The 15195-nt window shown below is 41.4% G+C and overlaps 1 protein-coding gene across 1 annotated transcript in view; it reads left to right on the forward strand.

Moving 5' to 3' along the window:
- The first annotated feature begins 1512 nt into the window (after positions 1–1512).
- Positions 1513–15195, forward strand: part of LOC104672598 (POTE ankyrin domain family member G-like) — a 28801-nt gene continuing 15118 nt past the window's right edge. Inside the window, 5 exon segments of the mRNA XM_030926359.1 lie at positions 1513–1705; positions 1708–1904; positions 1906–1985; positions 12555–12669; positions 12829–13002. Of these exon segments, the coding sequence (XP_030782219.1) occupies positions 1513–1705; positions 1708–1904; positions 1906–1985; positions 12555–12669; positions 12829–13002 (759 nt within the window).

The raw sequence follows: 15195 nt of genomic DNA on the forward strand, positions 1-15195 counted from the left end.
TTATTTATTTATTTTAAGTTCTGGGGTACATGTGCAGGATGTGCAGGTTTGTTACATAGGTAAACTTGTGCCATGGTGGTTTGCTGTACCTCTCAACCCATCGCCTCGGCATTAAACCCAGCATGCATTAACTATTTTTCCTGATGCTCGCTCTCTCCCTCCCTCAGCCAGGGGCCCCATTGTGTGTTGTTTCCTTCCCTGTGTCCATGTGTTCTCATTGTTCAGGTCCTACTTATAAGTGAGAACATTAGGTGTTTTGCTTTCTGTTTCTGCATTAGTTTCCTGAGGATAATGGCTTCCTGTTCCATCCATGTCCCTGCAAAGGACATGATCTCATTCTTTTTTATGGCTGCATAGTATTCCATGTTGTATGTGTACCTCATTTTCTTCATCCAGTCTATCACTGATGGACATTTGGATTGATTCCATGTCTTTGCTATTGTGAATAGCGCTAAACAGCAAGCACACTCCTAAGAGAAACGTCTCAAGGGAAACAATTAAATATATTAAACTGAATAAAAATATGACATATCACACTTGATTCAACACAGGTAAAGCCAGTGCTGGCAGGAAAATGTATTTCAATAAATGTGTATGACGAAAAAGTAGAAATTTCTCAAATAAAAATTTCAGCTATCACATCAAGAAAGTAGAAAATAGTAGCAAAATAAAACCAAAACAAATATAAGAAAGAAGCCCGAGCTCTGAGTGGCAGCCGTGGCCACCTGCAACAGCACCGCCACGCGTGTCTTGTGGGCTTTCCTCAGAGGAGCCTGTCAGCATCCTCCAGTTCCAGGCGCTCTAGCCCTGGGCCTGCTTCAAGAGGCTTTTTCCAACCAGAGGCCTCTCCTCCATAGCCTGAAGGCTCGGCCAGTTCCCACGAAGTTTGCCGGGTACGCAAGGCTATCACCGATATTCGTGGCACCAAGACTTGTGCGCGGGTTGCACACATTGGCCACTGCCTGTGCCTCGTGCAATGACGCCGCCCGAGGCGCGCACACCGCACGCGCACGCGCATAACGGCTTGGCTTGCCTGTAACGGCTAGGCTTGGCTCAGCGTTCCTGGCTCCGCTTGGCATTCCTGGCTTGGCTCGGCGTTCCTGGCTCGGCTTGGCATTCCTGGCTTGGCTCGGCGTTAGTCGCTTTGCCCGGTGTTTCTCGTTGGATTGACGTTTCTCCCTTGCGTTCCTTGCTGGGCTTGACCTTTCTCGCTGCGGGCTGGCATTTCCTTGGCTGGGTTGGGTGTTTCCTTTGGGCGGTGGGGGGCGGGGGTTGGCCCTTCCGGGGGTGGGCGTGGGGTCACCCCGGGTGGGCGTCTGCTTTCTCCGGCTGGGTGTGGGTTTTCCCGGGTGGGGTGGGCCGGGCTCCCCTGCTGGGGTTGGCAGGTTTTGGCTGGGATTGACCTTTCTCTTCAAACAGATCGGAAACCCGGAGTTCCCTGCTAGTTGGTGAAACTGGTTGGTAGACGCGATCTGCTCGCTACTACCGGCCTCCCCTGGCTGTTCAAAGCAGATGGTGGCTGAGGTTTCTTCAATACCCGCTGCCTCCGCTGTGAAGAAGCCATTTGGTCTCAGGAGCAAGATGGGCAAGTGGTGCCACCACTGCTTCCCCTGCTGCAGGGGGAGTGGCAAGAGCAACGTGGGTGCTTCTGGAGACCAGGACGACTCCGCTATGAAGCCACTTAGGAGCAAGATGGCCAGGTGGTCTGCCACTGCTTCTGCTGCTGCAGGGGGAGTGGCGAGAGCAATGTGGGCCCCTCTGGAGACCAGGACGACTCCGCTATGAAGACGCACAGGGGGCGCGGGGAGAGCAACGTGGAAGCTTGGGAAGACTACGACAGCGCCTTCACGGAGCCCAGGTACCACGTCCGTGGAGAAGATCTGGACAAGCTCCACAGAGCTGCAATGGTGGGGTAAAGTCCCCAGAAAGGATCTCATCGTCATGCTCAGGGACACTGACGTGAACAAGACGGACAAGCAAAAGAGGTAAGCGGGCCTGGGCTGGGAGGAGGCGGACGTGGGGGATGATGGGGACATACCCTCCGGGCGGGGTCGGTGTCGGCTTTCTCTTCCTCCGCAGGCCCCACACCACCCTGGGTGTGAAACCTCCGAGAGGTCAGGGCACAGGCCCTTTATGAACAGCAACACAGAAACAAAACTTTAGCTGATTTCCTATCCAAATTATATTTCCCTAATAGAACACTAATAGACTGTTTAAAGTGATTAACTCGCAAAATTAAGTCGATGCAGCAGATTATTTTTAATGTACACATTTTAAACAATGTTCTATACTATAGAAAGGTGTATATTGAGAATTAGGTCTCATAATATATCAACTTCTGGGCTAAATATTTTTCAAATAAAATCCAATATGGGTTTTATATCGATGTAGTCTATGTATATATGTTCTTTACTGAGGAACCTTACAAGGAAACTGAAATGGGAAGATGGTTTGTGTCCTTGAATAGGAAGATTCGGGGGGCGGAGCAAGATGGCCGAATAGGAACAACTCCAGTCTCCAACTCCCAGCGCGAGCGACACAGAAGACCGGGGATTTCTGCATTTCAACTGAGGTACTGGGGTCATCTCACTAGGGAGTGCCGACAATCGGTGCTGGTCAGCTGCTGCAGCCTGACCAGCGAGAGCTGAAGCAGGGTGAGGCATGCCTCACCTGGGAAGTGCAAGGGGGAAGGGGATCCGTTTTCCTAGCCAGGGGAACTGAGACACACAACACCTGGAAAATCGGGTACTCCCCACCCCAATACTGCGCTGAAGCATACAGGCATTCCAGGAGAATATATCCCACACCTGGCCGGGAGGGTCCCACGCCCACGAAGCCTCCCTCACTGCTAACACAGCAGTCTGCCGCGATCTATCCGCAAGGCAGCAGCAGCGAGGCTGGGGGGAGGGCGCCCGCCATTGCTGAGGCTTAAGTAGGAAAACAAAGCCGCTGGGAAGCTCGAACTGGGTGGAGCTCACAGCAGCTCAAGGAAGCCTGCTGTCTCTGTAGTCTCCACCTCTGGGGACAGCGCACAGCTGAAGACCAACAGGGGAAGTAGCGGGAGCCGGTGCAGACGCGAACGACTCTGTCTGACAGCTTTGGGGAGAGCCGCGGATCTCCCAACGCGGAGGTTGAGATCTGAGAACGGACAGACTGCCTGCTCAGGGTGTCCCTGACCCCTGAGTACCTAGCTGGGAAAATCCCCCACTAGGGGCAGTCTGACACCCACACCTCACAGGTGGAGTACACCCCTGAGAGGACACTTCCAAAGGAAGAATCAGACAGGTACACTCGCTGTTCAGCAATATTCTATCTTCGGCAACCTCTGCTGCGATACCCAGGCAAACAGGGTCTGGAGTGGACCTCAAGCAATCTCCAACAGACCAACAGAGAGTCCTTCTGACTGTCAGAAGGAAAACTATCAAACAGGAAGGACACCTATACCAAAACCCCATCAGTTCGTCACCACCATCAAAGACCAGAGACAGATAAAACCACAAAGATGGGGAAGAAGCAGGGCAGAAAAGCTGGAAATTCAAAAAATAAGAGCGCATCTCCCCCTGCAAAGGAGCGCAGCCCATCACCAGCAACGGATCAAAGCTGGTCAGAGAATGACTTGGACGAGAGGAGAGAAGAAGGCTTCAGTCCATCAAACTTATCAGAGCTAAAGGAGGAATTACGTACCCAGCGCAAAGAAACTAAAAATCTTGAAAAAAGAGTGGAAGAATTGACAGCTAGACTCATTAATGCAGAGAAGATCATAAACGAAATGACAGAGATGAAAACCATGACACGAGAAATACGTGACAAATGCACAAGCTTCAGTAACCGACTCGATCAACGGAAGAAAGAGTATCACGATTGAAGATCAAATGAATGAAATGAAGCGAGAAAGAAAACCAAAGAAAAAAGAAGAAAAGAAATGAGCAAAGCCTGCAAGAAGTATGGGATTACGTAAAAAGACCAAATCTACGTCTGATTGGTGAGGGGGAAAATGGAACCAAGTTGGAAAACACTCTTCAGGATATCATCCAGGAGAACTTCCCCAACCTAGTAGGGCAGGCCAACATTCAAATTCAGGAAATACAGAGAACGCCACAAAGATACTCCTCCAGAAGAGCAACTCCAAGACACATAATTGCCAGATTCACCAAAGTTGAAATGAAGGAAAAAATCTTAAGGGCAGCCAGAGAGAAAGGTCGGGTCACCCACAAAGGGAAGCCCATCAGACTAACAGCAGATCTCTCGGCAGAAACTCTACAAGCCAGAAGAGAGTGGGGGCCATATTCAACGTTCTTAAAGAAAAGAATTTTAAACCCAGAATTTCATATCCAGCCAAACTAAGTTTCATAAGTGAAGGAGAAATAAAATCCTTACAGATAAGCAAATGCTTAGAGATTTTGTCACCACTAGGCCTGCCTTACAAGAGACCTGAAGGAAGCCCTAAACATGGAAAGGAACAACCGGTACCAGCCATCGCAAAAACTTGGCAAAATGTAAAGACCATCGAGGCTAGGAAGAAACTGCATCAACTAACGAGCAAAAAACCAGTTAATATCATAATGGCAGGATCAAGTTCACACATAACAATATTAACCTAAATGTTAATGGACTAAATGCTCCAATTAAAAGACACAGACTGGCAAACTGGATAAAGAGTCAAGACCCATCAGTCTGCTGTATTCAGGAGACCATCTCACATGCAGAGACACACATAGGCTCAAAATAAAGGGATGGAGGAAGATCTACCAAGCAAATGGAGAACAAAAAAAAGCAGGGGTTGCAATCCTAGTCTCTGATAAACAGACTTTAAACCATCAAAGATCAAAAGAGACAAAGAAGGCCATTACATAATGGTAAAGGGATCAATTCAACAGGAAGAGCTAATCTCTCTAAATATATATGCACGCCCAATACAGGAGCACCCAGATTCATAAAGCAAGTCCAGAGACTTACAAAGAGACTTAGACTCCCATACAATATATGGGAGACTTCAACACTCCACTGTCAACATTAGACAGATCAACGAGACAGAAAGTTAACAAGGATATCCAGGAATTGAACTCATCTCTGCACCAAGCGGACCTAATAGACATCTATAGAACTCTCCACCCCAAATCAACAGAATATACATTCTTCCAGCACCACATCGCACTTATTCCAAAATTGACCACATAATGGAAGTAAAGCACTCCTCAGCAAATGTAAAAGAACAGAAATTATAACAAACTGTCTCTCAGACCACAGTGCAATCAAACTAGAACTCAGGACTAAGAAACTCAATCAAAACCGCTCAACTACATGGAAACTGAACAACCTGCTCCTGAATGACTACTGGGTACATAACGAAATGAAAGCGGAAATAAAGATGTTCTTTGAAACCAATGAGAACAAAGATACAACATACCAGAATCTCTGGGACACATTTAAAGCAGTGGTAGAGGGAAATTTATAGCACTAAATGCCCACAAGAGAAAGCAGGAAAGATCTAAAATTGACACTCTAACATCACAATTAAAAGAACTAGAGAGGCAAGAGCAATCACATTCAAAAGCTAGCAGAAGGCAAGAATAACTAAGATCAGAGCCGAACGAAGGAGATAAGACACAAAAAACCCTCCAAAAAATCAATGAATCCAGGAGTTGGTTTTTGAAAAGATCAACAAAATTGACAGACGCTAGCAAGGCTAATAAAGAAAAAAGAGAGAGGAATCAAATAGATGCAATAAAAAATGATAAAGGGGATATCACCACTGACCCCACAGAAATACAAACTACCATCAGAGAATACTAAACGCCCTACGCAAATCAACTAGAAAATCTAGAAGAAATGGATAATTTCCTGGACACTTACACTCTCCCAAGGCAACCATGAAGAAGTTGAATCCCTGAATAGACCAATAGCAGGCTCTGAAATTGAGGCAACAATTAATAGCCTACCCACCAAAAAAAGTCCAGGACCAGATGGATTCACAGCTGAATTCTACCAGAGGTACAAGGAGGAGCTGGTACCATTCCTTCTGAAACATTCCAATCAATAGAAAAGAGGGAATCCCTCCTAACTCATTTTATGAGGCCAACATCATCCTGATACCAAAGCCTGGCAGAGACACAACAAAAAAGAGAATTTTAGACCAATATCCCTGATGAACATTGATGCAAAAATCCTCAATAAAAACTGGCAAACCGGATTCAGCAGCACATCAAAAAGCTTATCCACCCATGACAAGTGGGGCTCATCCCGGGATGCAAGGCGGGTTCAACATTCGCAAATCAATAAACGTAACCAGCATATAAACAGAACCAAAGACAAGAACCACATAGTTTGTCTCAATAGATGCAGAAAAGGCTTTGACAAAATTCAACAGCCCTTCATGCTAAAAACGCTCAATAAATTCGGTATTGATGAACATACCTCAAATAATAAGAGCTATTTATGACAAACCCACAGCTAATATCAACTGAATGGGCAAAAACTGGAAAAATTCCCTTTGAAAACTGGCACAAGACAGGGATGCCCTCTCTCACCACTCCATTCAACATAGTGTTGGAAGTTCTGGCTAGAGCAGTCAGGCAAGAGAAGAAATCAAGGGTATCCAGTTAGGAAAAGAAGAAGTCAAATTGTCCCTGTTTGCAGATGACATGATTGTATATTAGAAAACCCCATCGTCCAGCCCAAAATCTCCTTAAGCTGATAAGCAACTTCAGCAAAGTCCAGGATACAAAATCAATGTGCAAAAATCACAAGCATTCTTATACACCAGTAACAGACAAGCAGAGAGCCAAATCAGGAATGAACTTCCATTCACAATTGCTTCAAAGAGAATAAAATACCTAGGAATCCAGCTTACAAGGGTGTAAAGGACCTCTTCAAGGAGAACTACAAACCACTGCTCAGTGAAATCAAAGAGGACACAAACAAATGGAAGAACATACCATGCTCATGGATAGGAAGAATCAATATCGTGAAAATGGCCATACTCCCCAAGGTTATTTATGATTCAATGCCATCCCCATCAAGCTACCAATGACTTTCTTCACAGAATTGGAAAAAACTGCTTTAAAGTTCATATGGAACCAAAAAGAGCCCGCATTGCCAAGACAATCCTAAGTCAAAAGGACAAAGCTGGAGGCGTCACGCTACCTGACTTCAAACTATACTACAAGGCACAGTAAACCAAAACAGCATGGTACTGGTACCAAAACAGAGATATAGACCAATGGAACAGAACAGAGTCCTCAGAAATAATACCGCACATCTACACCATCTGATCTTTGACAAACCGAGAGAAACAAGAAATGGGGAAAGGATTCCCTATTTAATAAATGGTGCTGGGAAAATTGGCTAGCCATAAGTAGAAAGCTGGAAACTGATCCGTTCCTTACCCCTTATACGAAGATTAATTCAAGATGGATTAGAGACTTAAATGTTAGACCTAATACCATAAAAACCCTAGAAGAAAATCTAGGTAGTACCATTCAGGACATAGGCATGGGCAAGGACTTCATGTCTAAAACACCAAAAGCAACAGCAGCAAAAGCCAAAATTGACAAATGGGATCTAATTAAACTAAAGAGCTTTTGCACAGCAAAAGAAACTACCATCAGAGTGAACAGGCAACCTACAGAATGGGAGAAAATTTTTGCAACCTACTCATCTGACAAAGGGCTAATATCCAGAATCTACAAAGAACTCAAACAAATATACGAGAAAAAAACAAACAACCCCATCAAAAAGTGGGGAAAGGATATGAACAGACATTTCTCAAAAGAAGATATTCATACAGCCAACAGACACATGAAAAAATGCTCATCATCACTGGCCATCAGAGAAATGCAAATCAAAACCACAATGAGATACCATCTCACACCAGTTAGAATGGCAATCATTAAGAAGTCAGGAAACAACAGGTGTTGGAGAGGATGTGGAGAAATAGGAACACTTTTACACTGTTGGTGGGATTGTAAACTAGTTCAACCATTATGGAAAACAGTATGGCAATTCCTCAAGGATCTAGAACTAGATGTACCATATGACCCAGCCATCCCACTACTGGGTATATACCCAAAGGATTATAAATTAGTCTACTACAAAGACACATGTACACGTATGTTTATTGCGGCACTATTCACAATAGCAAAGACTTGGAATCAACCCAAATGTCCATCTGTGACAGACTGGATTAAGAAAATGTGGCACATATACACCATGGAATACTATGCAGCCATAAAAAAGGATGAGTTTGCGTCCTTTGTAGGGACATGGATGCAGCTGGAAACCATCATTCTTAGCAAACTATCACAAGAAGAGAAAACCAAACACCGCATGTTCTCACTCATAGGTGGGAACTGAACAATGAGATCACTTGGACTCGGGAAGGGGAACATCACACACTGGGGTCTATCATGGGGAGGGGGGAGGGGGGAGGAGGGAGGGATTGCATTGGGGAGTTATACATGATATAAATGATGAATTGATGGGTGCTGACGAGTTGATGGGTGCAGCACACCAACATGGCATAAGTATACATATGTAACAAACCTGCACGTTATGCACATGTACCCTAGAACTTAAAGTATAATAAAAAAAAAGAAAAAAAAAAAAAAAAGAAAAAAAAAAAAAAAAAAAAAAAGAATAGGAAGATTCACTTTTCTTAAGATGTGAGCTTTTTCTGTGTTTATCACTTTTACGTCAGCCAAATAAAAATAGCAAAGTTTTAGCATTTTTACACTGCACATCCTGTATTTTATTGCTGTAATAAATTAATTTTTTGTAACGGAATGGAGAAACACTTGCTTTTCCAGATATCAAAATGTGAATGTGCTATTTCCATAAATTGTTTACTAATAGCTGAAAAAAATCAATGAATGGAACAGAATAGGAAATCCAGAAATACCCAAATGTATGTAAGAATTTAGCACTTGATAATGGTGATGTTTCATATTGATAAAGCAAGATTAATCATTAATAAATGAAATGCATGCTGTTTGGAGAAAACTAGCTAGATTTTTATGTCACAAAAGTAAGTTCCTGGAGTATAGATTAAAAATTTTAAATATACAAAAGGAGAAAAGTACCAGAAGAAAACACAAAAGCCTATTTATATATGCAACTATTTATTTATTTATTTTTCTGGGACAGAATCTCACTCTGTTGCCCAGGCTGGAGTGCAGTGGCGCAATATCAGCTCACTACAACCTCTGCCTCCCGGGTTCGAGCGATTCTCTGCCTCAGCCTATTGAGTAGCTAGGATTACAGGTGCCCCCCACCACACCCGGTGAATTTTTTTATTTTCAATAGAGACAGGATTTCACCATCTTGGCCAGGCTGGTCTTGAACTCCTATCCTTGTGATCCACCCGCCTCAGCCTCCCAAAGTGCTGAGATTACAAGCCTGAGCCACTGAACCAAGCATGTAGATGCAGATATAATAAAATAAGCTCAATTTAAGATTGGGCAAGGTACTTTTTTGCATATCTACTAGTGACCTGTGCACATAGGAAAATATAGTGTTCCTGGTAAGAGAAGGAATTTAAGTTAGAAGAGGAATGAAATACTGTTTTCTATTTAAAGTAGAAGAGGAACGAAAGGCCGGCCGCAGTGGCTCACACCTGTAATCCCAGCACTTTGGGAGGCCAAGGCAGGTGGATTACGAGGTCAAGAATTTCAGACTAGCCTGGCCAGCATGGTGAAACCCCGTCTCTACTAAAAAATACAAAAAATTAGTCAGGCATGGTGGCATGCACCTGTAATCCCAGCTACTCAGGAGGCTGAGGCAGGAGAATTGCTTGAACCAGGGAGGCGGAGGTTGCAGTGAGCTGAGATTGCACCACTACACTCCAGCCTGGGTGAGGGAGTGAGACTCCATCTCAAAAAAATAATAAATAAATAAATAAATAAATAAATATATAGATAGATAGATAAAGGAATGAAATACTGTCTTCTATCCACAAAGTTTGTGAGGGTGAAGAACAGTGGTACTTATGTAGTTGCTGAAAGTTTAAGCTGCTGCAACTTTTCTAACACACTTTGATGATAAGAACCACATGTTAAAAATGTGTATGCCTTTTACCTGTCAACTCTATTATACTGAAATATCTGTATGAAATAGACACATATGTTTTTCTTAGTATTGCTTAAAATAGCAGTGTATTAAGAAGTGCTCACATAAAGATTTTATGCAGAAATTTCAGTGCATCCATAGGATGGAATAATATGTAACCATTGAAGGTGTCAGTAGATACAGAGATATGTTGACATGCAAAGATGTACTTTGCTAAATCAAGTGAGGAAAAAATCAGTTTGTTATACACCTACACAAACAGAATCTGCTCTTGTGTTACCTGAAAATATGTAGAAAACATAATCAAACTTATTTCTGGGGATTTGTAAGTGAAGTTTTCCCTTTTCTCTTATCTGTGATTTCTGCAATGAATATCTGAAAAGTTTTAGTTAAGTTTCATTAGTAATGAAATAATCCTTGGAAAGAGAAGGAATATGCTACTTGCATAGATACAAATAATTTCTCACATTTTATTATTTATTTTTATTCCTGTGGATAGCTATCTTCTGTGAACTTTTACCCTCTTGAGAAGTAGAGGGTTTCTGTTTACCTGTTCCTGTAGATTTTATTGTATATACATTTTATTATAAAATTATCTTTTCATTATATATAAACATGTGTAAAAGGTATGAATTAATTATTTTAGTTTAGTTATATATTTATGAAAACTAAAATAGCAAATATGAATGATCATTACTATTGTAAATGTATTGCTCTACTCAACAGGAGTATTCTTTAAAAATATTGAACTCCCAAGCTGTGTTTATGCATTCTTTCAATCCGTTTAGTCATCAAACATAAGCCAGACACCTATTATGTGGAAGGCATATTCTACCATCTCTCAGGACCCTTCCGTCTTTGAAAACTTCATATTTACCTGCTGGGCCTGAGCAAGTTGAGAGATTTAAAATTGGGGCATTAGGAGGTAATCTCAATTGAAACTTTTCCTCCCTCCTTTCAAACAAAAGCATTTCTGAAGGTAGACAATAGTAAAAGATAACCCTTAACTACACTTCTGAAAATGTATAAGTCTTGGGTAAAGACTGTTTTAGTACTTTTAAGAACTAAAATGTGGTACACAAACAGCCTGGAATACTATGCAGTCATAAAAGAAAGAACTAGAGCATGTCCTTTGCAGGGACATGGATGGTGTTGAAGGCCATTATCCTTAGCAAACTAATACGGGAACAGAAAACCAAGTACCGCACGGTCTCACTTATAGGTGGGAGCTAAATGATGAGAACGCACAGACACCTAGCGGGAAGCGACACACACTGGGGCCTATCAGAGGATGGAGGCTGGGAGGAGGGAAAGAAGCAGGAAATAGAACTAATGGATACTGGGCTTAACACCTGGGTAATGAAATAATTTGTACAACCAACCCCCTTGACACATTTTTACCTATGCAACAAACGTGCACATCCTGCACCTGTCCCCCTGAAAGTAAACGTTGAAAAAAAGCTCCACGAATAGTTTCATAAATCCATTTTAAAAGGAGAAGAATTATAACAGTCTTAAATCCTAATATGAATGATTGGAAATATCTGATGTACATACATTGTATAAATCTAAGTATTGATAAAAATGAGCCCATGCCATTCATTTGAATTTCAAGTTTTCTTTGGCTTAAAGTTTTTGAAAACCAAAGTAAGAAATAGATTATTTTAGAAATTTGTTTGTGTTTTCACCTCAGCCCTCTTATTCCATAGTTCTTTTAAGAACTAAAATTTATCTAAATGCTAGTCATCTGACTGGAACCACCCCAGACCTGTTGTATTGTAACATATTCTACTTAATGTAAGGCACCAGGGATTGTATGATGCCCCATTATTGTATGTCTCAATAAGAGAATTATTTAAATGCTGCCAATCATAGTTATAGTAAATCATGAATTATAAGTGGTATTTCAGTGTGAGAAATGGTAAAACATAGAGACAATGATCATCTTAGAATCACTGAAATACATCATTACCTGTAATCTTTAAAACATACCTGAAAGTGTAGGTAGAATTGTATCATCTCACTGAATTAAAATATTGTCTTTAGTGGTATTAGTAAAAATTATAATATCTTACAATTCCTGAGCTGTTATTTGTGTTAGGAACTATTCTATCTCTTTCGTGTAGAGTCTTATTTAAGCATTACTGTGGTTTCCTCTGAGAAATCGACTGTTTTCATTCCCATTTTATTGATGAGGAAATTGAGACCCAAAAAGGGTAAGCAACAGCTGGGAAGCATCAGAGCTTCAGGGAGGATTCCAGCCCACGTTGAATGCCATCCAAGGGCTCTGCTCTTCCTATTCAAATAGGCTGCTCTTTCATTCATACAGTGAGTCATGAGGTAATAAGTAGTGTGCTTTCTTCAAAGGGAAATTAAGTTTGTTTTGAAGGCAGAGTAATAGCAGGCTATTCAGTGTTTGCAATTGCATGAATCATTGATGTAGCTGTAGATAGTGCACTACAATTTCCTAAAAAGTCTTCTCACTCTCATAGGACTGCTCTACATCTGGCCTCTGCCAATGGGAATTCAGAAATAGTAAAACTCCTGCTGGACAGACGATGTCAACTTAATGTCCTTGACAACAAAAAGAGGACAGCTCTGATCAAGGTATGCAGTAGTCAACTATATCAGCGTGAGATGGCTTTGATTTCAATACATAGCATAAAAATGAGGTTTCTCATTTAAATGTAACTAGTTGGTGAAAGCTGTGGAATGTTGTTTTTAATTCCCAGGATGTATAATTTATTTTTGGTCTAATACTGACAGGCTGTACAATGCCAAGAAGATGAATGTGCATTAATGTTGCTAGAACATGGCACTGATCCAAATATTCCAGATGAGTATGGAAATACTGCTCTACACTATGCTATCTACAATGAAGATAAATTAATGGCGAAAGCACTGCTCTTATATGGTGCTGATATTGAATCAAAAAACAAGGTATAGATCTACCAATTTTATCTTCAAAATACTGAAATGCATTCATTTTAACGTTGACCTGGGTAAGGGCCAGTTTTCCATATTTGGAAGCTCAAGCATAACCTGAATGAAAATATTTTGAAATGACTTAATTATCTAAGACTTTATTTTAAATATTGTTACTTTTAAAGAAGCATTAGGGGTTACGGTTTTTTTTAAATGCACTTGTGGTTAATATTTTTTTTAAAAACACTGAATTTGCAAAAGGTAATACTTTTTTTTTTTTCAATTTTTCCCTGCCAGGTTTTGTTTTTTTTCCCCCTAATGAATGTAAAATGACAAAATTTGCCCTGGAGATAGGTTTCACATTAACACTCCAAGAAAACTTAAACATGTTTCAGTGAGTGGTAATCCTGCTACTTTGGCAAGTTCCAAAAAAAAAAAAAAAAAAAAAAACCAACAGTAATAGATATGAGGTGATGTATCTCTCAGTGGCAAGGCTTAAGATTTCTGATTGCTTATGAGGCAGAAGTGGAAAGGGAAAAAGAGCAATCAGAAATATCAAGGCCAATTTGGAAATTAGATAATGGAGGGAAAGGACTGTGAAGAGGTTTTGTGCGTGTGTATGTCTCTGCGTGTGTGTGTGTGTGCGTGTGTGTGTGTGTGTGTGTGTGGTTGGTGTTCTTCATTCATTTGTTTCCTTTGTATGGTGAGACAAGGTTCTTTTAAATTTTAGAGAATGACAGTTTTCAGTTTGGGAGAGGGAGTTAATGGGTTGTAAAATGCCTAGAGATCAATTTCAGGAGGGCTCTGAGGAACCAGATTGGCAGTGAACAGGTGGTAATGTAGTGGGAAACCCTTGAGCAGAGGGAATGACAAGTTATTAACTGACTTAGTGTCCTATTCTGGTAAAAATGGCCAATTAGAGTCTCAACTCTGCTTTCAACTCTAGCATGTCTTGATGGGAAGGTGGGAGACAAGGGGCTTATAAGGAACAAGATCAGGTTGGATTTTGAGTTTACTAGACCTTGTTCTACTCTTACCGGGGAGAATTATGTGGTATTTTCAGCAAATGAGTCTCTCTCCTACTCTTTCCTCTTTTTGGCCAAATCCTCAAATGCTAAAGGGAATTGGTTATGTGGATGAGCGATGAGACTGAAGTAATCGTCTATTGCACTAGCTTCCAGCTAGAGTTGTGCATTCCAGTTACCTCAGGAAATTTTTTAAATAGTCCACAAGTCTAAGCTTTCCCCTGAAGATTTTGATAGAGTAAGTCTAATAAAGCCTGGATATGTATGTTTTAAAATGTTTCCTTGAAGCCAGGCATGGTGGTGCATGGCTGTAGTTCCAGCTGCTAGGGAGGCTGAGGTGGGAGGATTGGTTGAGCTCAGGAGTTCGAGTCTAGCCTGGTCAACATGAGACCCTCTCTCTAACAACGACAACAACAACAAATTTCTCAAAATCTGGATACACTCCTGCTTAAGAAACACTGAATACGTAAGTGTAATATGTAAATTCTTATATCTCAGAAACTTAAGATATTTTTAGAAGAGTTGGAGTTGGATATGTGCTAATTCCTTTAAATCTTTCCTTTCCAATAACATTAATCTAACTTTCTTTGTTTGTTTGTTTTTGAGATGGGGTCTCACTCAGTTCCCCAGGCTGTAGTGCAGTGGTGCGATCACAGCTTACCACAGCGTTGACCTCCCCAAGCTCAGGTCGTCCTCCAATCTCAGTTTTTGTATTTTTTTTTTTTAGTAGAGATGAGGTTTTTGCCATGTTTCCCAGGCTGATCTTGAACTCCTGGGCTCAAGCGAATCACCCACCTCAGCCTCCCAAAATGCTAGGATTACAGGTGTGAGTGACCATTCCTGCCCGAGTCTGACTTTTATCAGTGGTTGAGACATTAAAATGAATATTATTGGCACTGTGTATCAGCTTGCATAATAATACCTTTTCCTTTATACCTTCAGTTATTCACTGCCATTCAGAAGGTCTTTAGAAATTTGCAGTGAGTAGTCTTTCATTAAGTAGAGAATGGCCCTCTCAGGATTTTGTGTCTCTTTGTTCAGTTACTCAAGTGCTTAGATCAGTAAGTTGTTGTTAAAAGCAGTTTTCTCAATTAGAATTATAGCAAATTCTAAACCTTTTTTTGTCAATTGAAGCTGTATTATGGACTATCCATTATGTCTCTTAAGTTTGCAGAGGTTTGAC

This window comes from Rhinopithecus roxellana, unplaced genomic scaffold (assembly GCF_007565055.1).
Source record: "Rhinopithecus roxellana isolate Shanxi Qingling unplaced genomic scaffold, ASM756505v1 contig2117, whole genome shotgun sequence".
Classification (NCBI taxonomy): Eukaryota; Metazoa; Chordata; class Mammalia; order Primates; family Cercopithecidae; genus Rhinopithecus; species Rhinopithecus roxellana.